Genomic DNA, 10886 nt, shown 5'->3' with positions numbered 1-10886 from the left:
CCAACCTCAGGACCCCCCCCCATTATAAGAACCCCCCTCATTATTAGGAACCCCCCCCCCACTATTAGGACCCCCCCCCAACCTCAGGACCACCCCCCACTATTAGGACCCCCCCCCTCAATATTAGGACCACCCCCCATTATTAGGACCCCCCCCATATTTTAACCCCCACCCCATTATTAGGGCCCCCCCCATTATGACCCCCCCCAACCTCAGGACCCCCCTCCATTATTTGGACCACCCCATTATTAGGACCCCCCCCATTATTAGGACCACCCCCCAACCTCAGCCCCCCCCCCCAACCCCCATTATTGGGACCCCCCCCTATTATTAGGACCCCCCCCATTATTAGGACTCCCCCCTATTATAAGGACCCCCCCCGCATTATTAGGACCCCCCCAGCCTCAGGACCCCCCCCCATTATTAGGACCCCCCCCCCCCCATTCAATGCCCCCCAACTCACGTCCCCACTTGCCGCAGCGAATGGATCAGGATCTTGTCCACCTCCTCCATGTTGGGGGGGGTCCCAATGTTTTCCTATGGGAGAAGCCCCCCCCCCAAATCGGGCCCTTATTATTATGGGGGGGGGGGCAACGACTGGGGATCCCCCGGCCCAGCGCAGCCCCGGTCACGTGACGAGAAGCTCGCCCGGTCACGTGACGCGCAGCGCCTCCCAGAGCTGTCATGTGGAGCCGCTCGCTTCCTGTCACGTGACACCGACCTTCGCCGGAAGTGCTGCTTCCGCGCAGGCGCCATTTTGTTCCCTCCTCGCCCTCACGTCCGCCATTTTGTCCGCCATATTGTCCGCCATTTTGGCCGCCATATTGTCCGCCGTGGGGCAAGATGGGAGTTGTAGTCTGTTATGGGGCATGATGGGAGTTATAGTCCATACAAGGCATGATGGGAGTTGTAGTCCATATAGGGCATGATGGGAGTTGTGCTCTGTTATGGGGCATGATGGGAGTTGTAGTCCATATAGGGCATGATGGGGGCTGTAGTCCACGTGAGGCATGATGGGAGTTGTAGTCCATATAGGGCATGATGGGAGTTGTAGTACACATAGGGCATGATGGGAGTTGTAGTCTGTTATGGGGCATGATGGGAGTTGTAGTCCACATGGTATGATGGGAGTTGTAGTCCACATGAGGGCATGATGGGAGTTGTAGTCCATATAGGGCATGATGGGAGTTGTGCTCTGTTATGGGGCATGATGGGAGTTGTAGTCTGCCGTGGGGCATGATGGGAGTTGTAGTCCATATAGGGCATGATGGGGGCTGTAGTCCACATGAGGCATGATGGGAGTTGTAGTCCATATAGGGCATGATGGGAGTTGTAGTACACATAGGGCATGATGGGAGTTGTAGTCTGTTATGGGGCATGTTGGGAGTTGTGGTCCATATAGGGCATGATGGGGGTTGTAGTCTGCCGTGGGGCATGATGGGAGTTGTAGTCTGTTGTGAGGCATGATGGGAGTTGTAGTCTGTTATGGGGCATGATGGGAGTTGTAGTCTGCCGTGGGGCATGATGGGAGCTGTAGTCTATCATGGGGCATTCTGGGAGTTATAGTGTGCTACAGGGCACCCTATGGGGGTCCTATGGGGTCCTGATGGGTCCTAAGGGGGTCCAAGGTTCTCCTAAGGGGTCCTATGGGGTCCTGGTGGGTCCTAAGGGGGTCCTGGGTTCTCCTATGGGGTCCTATGGGGTCCTGTGGGGTCCTAAGGGGGTCCTGGGTTCTCCTAAGGGGGTCCTGGTTGCTCCTAAGGGGGTCCTATGGGTGTCCTGGGGAGTCCTAATGGCTCCTAAGGGGGTCCTGGGGGTCCTAATGGGTTCTAGGGTGGTCCTAATGGGTCTTAATGGGGTCCTAAGGGGGTCCTGGGTGCTCCTCAGGGGGTCCTGATGGGTACTAAGGGGGTCCTGGGCTCTCCTAAGGTGGTCCTGATAGGTCATATGGAGGTCCTGGTGGGTCCTAAGGGGGTCCTATGGGGGTCCTAAGGGGGTCCTGGGTTCTCCTAAGGGGGTCCTATGGGTGTCCTGGGGAGTCCTAATGGCTCCTAAGGGGGTCCTGGGGGTCCTAATGGGTTCTAGGGTGGTCCTAATGGCTCCTAATGGGGTCCTAAGGGGGTCCTGAGTGTTCCTAAGGGGTCCTGATGGGTTCAAAGCGGGTCCTGGGGGGTCCTAATGGGTTTTAGGGGGTCCTGGGGGGTCCTAATGGGTTCTAGGAGGGTCCTGATGGGTCCTAAGGGGTCCGGATGGGTACTAAGGGGGTCCTGGGGGGTCCTGGGCTCTCCTAAGGGCGTCCTGATGGGTCCTAAGGGGATCCTGGGTTCTCCTAAGGGGGTCCTAGGTTCTCCTATGGGGGTCCTGATAGGTCATATGGGGGTCCTGGTGGGTCCTAAGGGGGTCCTGGGGGGTCCTGATGGGTCCTAAGGGGGTCCTGGGTGCTCCTAAGGGGTCCTATGGGGTCCTGGTGGGTCCTAAGGGGGTCCTGGGTTCTCCTATGGGGTCCTATGGGGTCCTGTGGGGTCCTAAGGGGGTCCTGGGTTCTCCTAAGGGGGTCCTATGGGTGTCCTGGGGAGTCCTAATGGCTCCTAAGGGGGTCCTGGGGGTCCTAATGGGTTCTAGGGTGGTCCTAATGGCTCCTAATGGGGTCCTAAGGGGGTCCTGAGTGTTCCTAAGGGGTCCTGATGGGTTCAAAGCGGGTCCTGGGGGGTCCTAATGGGTTTTAGGGGGTCCTGGGGGGTCCTAATGGGTTCTAGGAGGGTCCTGATGGGTCCTAAGGGGTCCGGATGGGTACTAAGGGGGTCCTGGGGGGTCCTGGGCTCTCCTAAGGGCGTCCTGATGGGTCCTAAGGGGATCCTGGGTTCTCCTAAGGGGGTCCTAGGTTCTCCTATGGGGGTCCTGATAGGTCATATGGGGGTCCTGGTGGGTCCTAAGGGGGTCCTGGGGGGTCCTGATGGGTCCTAAGGGGGTCCTGGGTGCTCCTAAGGGGTCCTATGGGGTCCTGGTGGGTCCTAAGGGGGTCCTGGGTTCTCCTATGGGGTCCTGTGGGGTCCTAAGGGGGTCCTGGGTTCTCCTAAGGGGGTCCTGGTTGCTCCTAAGGGGGTCCTATGGGTGTCCTGGGGAGTCCTAATGGCTCCTAAGGGGGTCCTGGGGGTCCTAATGGGTTCTAGGGTGGTCCTAATGGGTCTTAATGGGGTCCTAAGGGGGTCCTGGGTGCTCCTCAGGGGGTCCTGATGGGTACTAAGGGGGTCCTGGGCTCTCCTAAGGTGGTCCTGATAGGTCATATGGAGGTCCTGGTGGGTCCTAAGGGGGTCCTATGGGGGTCCTGATGGGTCCTTCTGTGGGTCCTGGGGGTCCTATGGGTATCCTGGGGGGTCCTAATGGCTCCTAAGGGGGTCCTGGGGGTCCTAATGGGTTCTAGGGTGGTCCTAATGGGTCCTGTGGGGGTCCTGGTGGGTCCTAAGGGGGTCCTATGGGGGTCCTGAGGGGTCCTTCTGTGGGTCCTGGGGGTCCTATGGGTATCCTGGGGGGTCCTAATGGCTCCTAAGGGGGTCCTGGGGGTCCTAATGGGTTCTAGGGGGGTCCTATGGGGGTCCTGGGTTCTGCTAAGAGGGTCCTGTAGGGTCCTATGGGGGTCCTTGGGGGGAGGGGAGGTGAAAAGAATAAGAACCACAAGTGCACGGAGCTGAGGGTAAGGAAGTGATTTAATAGACATGAAGTAATAGAGGATAATTGCAATTAATTAAAGCTCAATAAATAAGATGAGATGGGAACGTTCCTGAACCCCACGTCCTGATGCTGTAGCTGTGATGGGAGATCCTATGGGGGTACTGATGGGTCCTATGGGAGTCCTAGGGGGTCATGATGGGTCCTATGTGGGTCCTGGGGGGTCCTATGGGGGTCCTGATGGGTCCTATGGGAGTCCTGGGGGGTCCTGATGGGTTCTATGTGGGTCCTGGGGGGTCCTATGGGGGTCCTGATGGGTCCTATGGGAGTCCTAGGGGGTCCTGATGGGTCCTATAGGGGTCCTGGGGGGTCCTATGGGGGTCCTGGGGGTGTCCTATGGGAGTCCTAAGTGCTCTGGAGTGGATCCTGATGGGTCCTATGTGGGTCCTGGGGGGTCCTATGGGGGTCCTGGGGGGTCCTATGGGAGTCCTGAGTGCTCCTATGGGGGTCCTGGTGGGTCCTGATGGATTCTATGGGAGTCTTGGTGGGTCCTGGGGGGTCCTGAGGGCTCCTGAGAGGGACCTGATGGGTCCTATGGGGGTCCTGGGGGGTCCTATGGGGGTCCTGGGGGGGTCCTGAGTGCTCCTATGGGGATCCTGGTGGGTTCTATGGGAGTCCTGGGGGGTCCTATGGGGGTCCTGGTGGGTTCTATGGGAGTCCTGGGGGGTCCTATGGGGGTCCTGGGGGGTCCTATGGGGGTCCTGATGGGTCCTATGGGAGTCTTGGTGGGTCCTGATGGGTTCTATGGGGGTCCTGGTGGGTCCTGATGGGTCCTATGGGGGTCCTGGTGGGTCCTGATGGGTTCTATGGGGGTCCTGGTGGGTCCTGATGGGTCCTATGGGGGTCCTGATGGGACCTATTAAACTGGGGGGTCCTGAGGGCTCCTATGGGGGTCCTGGAGGGTCCTATGGGAGTCCTATGGCGTTCCTAATTCCCATTGACCCCCAGTGACCCCCATTGACTCCCATTGATCCCCATTGACCCCCATTGACTCGTATTGATTCCCATTGACTCGTATTGATTCCCATTGATTCCCATTGACTCCCATTGATTCCTATTGACTCCCATTGATTCCCATTGATTCCCATTGACCCCCAATTGTCTCCTATTGACTCCCATTGACTCCCATTGACTCCTATTGACTCCCAATGACTCCCATTGGCCCCCATTGACTCCCATTGATTCCCATTGACTCCCATTGATTCCCATTCACTCCCATTGATTCCCATTGACTCCCATTGACTCCTATTGACTCCCATTGATTCCCATTGACTCCCATTGATTCCCATTGACTCCCACTGACTCCCATTGACTCCTATTGATTCCCATTGACTCCCATTGACTCCTATTGACTCCCATTGACTCCTATTGACTCCCATTGATTCCCATTGACCCCCAATTGTCTCCTATTGACTCCCATTGATTCCCATTGACTCCCATTGACCCCCATTGACTCCCACTCACCCCCATTGGCTCCCATTGACTCCCATAGACCCCCAGTCCCATTAGCTCCCAGTATACGGGACGACGTTCCACTGTGTGACCGGGGTGAGGAAGATGAGGAAGGCATTGCACTGCCCGGCGTGGGTCTGCTGATGGCGGTGGAGGTGGGACCCGGTTTTGAAGCTCTTCCCACACTGCGGGCACCTATAGGGCCTCTCTCCCGTATGGCTTCGCTGGTGATACTTGAGGTCCCCGTTGCTCTTGTAGCTCTTCCCACACTGGGAACACTTATAGGGCCTCTCCCCGGTGTGGATGCGTTGATGGACCACCAGATCCGAGCTGCTCTTAAAGCACTTCCCACACTGGGAGCACTTATAGGGCCTCTCCCCCGTGTGGATGCGTTGGTGGCGGATGAGGTTGGAGCGGATCTTGAAGCTCTTATCGCACTCGTTACACCCATAGGGTCTGTCCTCCGTGTGCATCCGTTGATGGCGGAACAGGTTGGAGCTGCTCTGGAAGCTCTTCCCGCATTGGGAGCAATGAAAATCCCGCTCCGAGTTATGGATCCGCTGGTGGTACCGTAACCCGGTTCTGCTCATGAAGGTCTTATCGCATTGGGAACACTTATAGGGTCTCTCCCCTGTGTGGACACGTTGGTGTTTGTTCAGCTCCGATCTCCACTTGTAGCTCTTCCCACATTCGGGGCATTTCAAGCTGCATTTCCCCGAGTGCAAACGTTGGTGGATGAGGAGGTTGGAGAAGCGGACGAAGCCCTTCCCACACTCGGTGCATTGATGCTGCTTCAGCTTCTTGGGCTTCTTCCTCTGCTCTTCGGGATCCTTCGGACCCACATTGGGTTCAATCTGGTTCCGAGGCTCCTTCGGACCCACATTGGGTTCAATCTGGTTCCTTGGCTCCTTTGGACCCACATTGGGTTCAATCTGGTTCCGAGGCTCCTTCGGACCCACATTGGGTTCAATCTGGTTCCGAGGTTCCTTTGGACCCACATTGGGTTCAATCCGGTTCCTTGGCTCCTTCGGACCCACACTGGGTTCAATCAGGTTCCGAGGTTCCTTCGGACCCACATTGGGTTCAATCAGGTCCCCCCTTGGTTCTCCTCTATGCCCACCCAATGGCTCTGGGTGCTCGATGCCATCAATGCCATCAGCTCTTCTTATCTCTCCCGTTGAGATAATGCCACCCCATTGCGCGTCGTCCTCCTGCAGCTCCACCTTGATGACTCTCAGCCCTTCTGGATGGGGAAAGAGACCCACAAATAGCCCCAAATACCCCCCCACCCCATTATATAGGGCTTTCATAGCCCCAACCTCACCCCTTAGATCCCACAAATAGCCCCATATACCCCCTCCCTATTATATAGGGCTTTCATAGCCCCAACCTCACCCCTTAGATCTCACAAATAGCCCCAAATACCCCCTCCCCATTATATAGGGCCATATGAGCCCCCCAACCTCACCCTTTGTATGGCCAAAGAGACCCACAAATAGCCCCATATACTCCCCCCCCCACCCATCATATAGGGCTTCCATAGCCTCCAAAATCACCCCTTGTATGGCGAAAGAGACCCACAAATAGCCCCATATACTCCCCACCCATCATATAGGGCTTTCATAGCCCCAACCTCACCCCTTATATCCCTGTGAGCCCTCCTGGATGACCAAAGAGACCCATAAATAGCCCCATATAGTCCCCCTCCATCATATAGGGCCTTCATAGAGCCCTACGGGAGCATCAGCCATCAGGTCAACCCATAGAGCCCTATGGGAACACATAGTCATCAGGTCAACCCATAGAACCCTATGGGAGCATCAGCCATCAGGTCAACCCATATAGCCCTATATAGCTCCCTATGGGGACAGAGACCCATAAACAGCCCCATATACCATCCCCCCCCATCATATAGGGCTTCCATAGCCCCCAACCTCCCCCTTGTATGGCCAAAGAGACCCATAAATAGCCCCAAATACCCCCTCCCCATCATATAGGGCTTCCATAACCCCCCAATCTCACCTCTTATATCCCTGTGACCCCTCCTGGATGACCAAAGAGACCCATAAATAGTCCCATATACACCCTACCCATATAGGGCTTTTATAGGCCCCAATCTCACCCCTTGTATGGCCAAAGAGACCCACAAATAGCCCCATATTGTCCCTCCCCATCATATAGGGCCTTCATAGAGCCCTACAGGAGCATCAGCCATCAGGTCAACCCATAGAGCCCTATGGGAACACATAGTCATCAGGTCAACCCATATAACCCTATGTGAGCATCAGCCATCAGGTCAACCCATTAAACCCTATGGGAACACATAGTTATCAGGTCAACCCATATAACCCTATGGGAGCATCAGCCATCAGGTCAACCCATAGAGCCCTATATAGCTCCCTATGGGAGCACAGACCCACGAATAGCCCCATATACTCCCCCCCACACACACATCATACATGGCTTCCATAGCCCCCCACCTTCCCCCCTTGCCCCCCAGCCCCTCACCTGGGCTGAGCCCCCCTGGCCCGTCCCCATGGCCACATCCATCACGGATCCAGGGGTCCCCAGCTGGGATCCAGGGGTCTCCCCCTCCTTCAAGCCTGGAGATCAGCACAGGTTTGGGGGCTGGAAATGGAGCTTCAATGGAAGAAACAGCAGAGGTGAGAATACTTAAGTGACCCTAAAACAGCTGCTTGGCCAACAGATCCACTCTGTGTCCCACCCCATAGCAAAACCTATAGGGCAACCCATAGGGCCTTATGGGAGAACACAGCCACCAGGTCAACCCATAGAGCCCTATGGGAGCACGCAGCTATCAGGTCAACCCATAGAGCCCTATGGGAGCATCAGCCATCAGGTCAACCCATAGAGCCCTATGGGAACACACAGCCATCAGGTCAACCCATAGAGCCCTATAGGAGCATCAGCTATCAGGTCAACCCATAGAACCCTATGGAAGCATCAGCCATCAGGTCAACCCATAGAGCCCTATGGGAGCATGCAGCCATCAGGTCAACCCATAGAACCCTATGGGAGCATCAGCCATCAGGTCAACCCATAGAACCCTATGGGAGCATCAGCCATCAGGTCAACCTATAGAGCACTATGGGAACATACAGCCATCAGGTCAACCCATAGAGGCCTGGCTGATCCCTGCTTATCAGCACTGTGGGGCTCTTATCAGAACTCTTGAGCACAGCAAACCCTCTATTGCTCTCACTGCTGCTCCGTGTTCCTTCTATTGCTCTCACTGCACTGTGAAATCAATCTGGAACCGCAAGGCAATGAAATCAAGGCCAAGCCCTCACCCAATGAGGCCACGCACTGGTAGGTGTCCAGCATCACATCCCGGTACAGAGCTCTCTGCTCGGGGTCCAGCAGCTCCCATTCCTCCCTATTGAAATACACGGCCACCTCCGCAAAGCTCACGGGCTCCTGCAAACAAACAGGATCCTTATGGGGACGGCCAACAGGGAAGCAGCTCATATAGGACACAACCTCCCATCCCACCTCCCTCTATCCCCCTCTGCATTCACATCAATGTCCCCTTAGTCTCCACTACCTGCTTCCCCACAGCTCCTACCTCAGCTGGATGGGCCGTGGCCATTTGCTGCTCTCCTGCAGGTGAGATGATCATGGCTGGAAGGCACAAAACTGAGCCTGCAGGGAGAAAAAGCAGGAGAGCCATCAGGTCAACCCATAGAGCTCTATGGGACCATCAGCCATCAGGTCAACCCAGAGCATCAGCCATCAGGTCAACCCATAGAGCCCTATGGGAGCATCAGCCATCAGGTCAACCCATAGAGCTCTATGGGAGCATCAGCCATCAGGTCAACCCATAGAGCCCTATGGGAGCATCAGTCATCAGGTCAACCCATAGAGCTCTGGGAGCACACAGGTCAACCCAGAGCCCTATGGGAGCAAGCAGCCATCAGGTCAACCCATAGACCCTAAGGGAACACATAGCCATCAGGTCAACCTATAGAGCCCTAAGGGAGCACGCAGCCATCAGGTCAACCCATAAAACCCTATGGGAACACACAGTCATCAGGTCAACCCATAGAACCCTATGGGAACACACAGAGCTATCAGGTCAACCCATAAAACCCTATGGGAACACACAGAGCCATCAGGTCAACCCATAGAGCCCTATATGAGCATCAGCAATCAGGTCAACCCATAGATCCCTATGGGAACACACAGCCATCACGTCAACCCATAGAGCCCTATGGGAACACACAGCCATCAGGTCAACCCATAGAGCCCTATGGGAACACACAGCCATCAGGTCAACCCATAGAGCCCTATGGGAGCAACAACCATCAGGTCAACCCATAGAGCCCTATGGGAGCATTAGTCATCAGGTCAACCCATAGAGCACTATGGGAGAATCAACCATCAGGTCAACCCATAGAGCACTATGGGAGCACACAGCCATCAGGTCAACCTATAGAGCCTTATGGGAGCATCACCTATCAGGTCAACCCATAGAGCCCTATGGGAGCAACAACCATCAAGTCAACCCATAGAGCCTTATGGGAGCACAAAGCCATCAGGTCAACCTATAGAGCCCTATGGGAACACACAGCCATTAGGTCAACCCATAGAGCCCTATGGGAACACAAAGCCATCAGGTCAACCCATGGAGCCCTACGGGAACACATATACATCAGGTCAACCCATAAAGCTCTATGGGAACATCAGCCATCAGGTCAACCCATAGAGCCCTACGGGAACACACAGAGCCATCAGGTCAACCCATAGAACCCTTGGGGAGCGTCAGGAACCCAGAGCCCTATGGGAGCACGCAGCCATCAGGTCAACCCATAGAGCCCTATGGGAGCATCAACCATCAGGTCAACCCATAGAGCCCTATGGGAGCATCAGCCATCAGGTCAACCCATAGAGCCCTATGGGAGCAACAACCATCAGGTCAACCTATAGAGCCCTAAGGGAACACATAGCCATCAGGTCAACCCATAGAGCTCTATGGGAGCATCAGCCATCAGGTCAACCCATAGAGCCCTATGGGAACACACAGAGCCATCAGGTCAACCCATAGAGCCCTATGGGAACATACAGCTATCAGGTCAACCCATAGAGCCCTATGGGAACACACAGCCATCAGGTCAACCCATAGAACCCTATGGGAGCACACAGCCATCAGGTCAACCCATAGAACCCTATGGGAGCACACAGCCATCAGGTCAACCCATAGAGCCCTATGGGAGCACACAGCCATCAGGTCAACCCATAGAACCCCTCCAGAGCCCCCACCCCCGCAGCACATGAAGCCCCGCTGCCGTCCCCTATAGCGGCCATATAAGCCCCATATAGCGGCCATATAGCGGCCATATAAGCTCCTTATAGGATGAACTGACCTTCCTCGTCCAGACCTTCGGAACCAGAACAGGGGAAAGAAGGGGAAGGGGACGAACAACCCGGAAGGGAAGCGGATGTAAATGAGAACCGGCAGTTCCGGGTTCCGGTGGGTCCGGATCAACCATTGGACCGAGATGGGAGAGGGGAGGAACCGCCATAAATCCCCTATAACACCCCATAAATCCCCTATAAGACCCCATAGATCCCCTATAACACCCTATAAATCGCCTATAACCACACACAGACCCCATAGAACCCCTGTAAATCCCCATAGATCCCCATAACCCCCCATAGACCCCATAGATCCCCTATAACACCCCATA

At 55.6% G+C, this 10886-nt stretch overlaps 1 protein-coding gene across 4 annotated transcripts; it reads right to left on the bottom strand.

The window, feature by feature from the left end:
* Nucleotides 1-582: 582 nt before the first annotated feature.
* Nucleotides 583-10759, bottom strand: LOC107307790 (uncharacterized). 4 transcript variants are annotated; one of them, XR_014941774.1, is made up of 6 exons: nt 10563-10754; nt 8744-8841; nt 8490-8616; nt 7687-7818; nt 4249-6421; nt 583-3851 (listed from the first exon to the last, which is right to left on the bottom strand). XR_014941774.1 is itself a non-coding variant. In XM_085535194.1 (5 exons), exons 2-5 carry the CDS (start codon nt 8816-8818, stop codon nt 5232-5234), a joined length of 1521 nt encoding a protein of 506 aa, XP_085391320.1. In that variant the 5' UTR covers nt 8819-8841; nt 10563-10759; the 3' UTR covers nt 583-5231. The 4 variants fall into 4 exon arrangements, 3 of the variants coding, with proteins under 3 accessions (XP_085391320.1, XP_085391319.1, XP_085391321.1); XM_085535194.1 differs by having other exon boundaries at nt 583-6418; nt 10563-10759; XM_085535193.1 differs by having other exon boundaries at nt 583-6421.
* Between the last annotated feature and the right edge of the window lie 127 nt (nt 10760-10886).

The sequence above is a fragment of the Coturnix japonica genome, unplaced genomic scaffold, assembly GCF_054131305.1.
Source record: "Coturnix japonica strain WE unplaced genomic scaffold, WE-NBRP24 Scf110, whole genome shotgun sequence".
In the NCBI taxonomy this organism is placed as follows: Eukaryota; Metazoa; Chordata; class Aves; order Galliformes; family Phasianidae; genus Coturnix; species Coturnix japonica.
Note: the sequence above shows the minus strand (reverse complement) of the source record. Positions and strands in the feature narration are given on the sequence as shown.

Coding starts and splice junctions, on each gene's coding strand:
- LOC107307790 (XM_085535193.1), bottom strand. CDS start 8,818: ATGATCATCTCACCTGCAGGAGAGCAGCAAATGGCCACGGCCCATCCA. Junction 8,617..8,743: donor TAGGAGCTGTGGGGAAGCAG/GTAGTGGAGACT, acceptor GTTTGTTTGCAG/GAGCCCGTGAGCTTTGCGGA. Junction 6,422..7,686: donor GCCAGGGGGGCTCAGCCCAG/GTGAGGGGCTGG, acceptor TTCCCCATCCAG/AAGGGCTGAGAGTCATCAAG.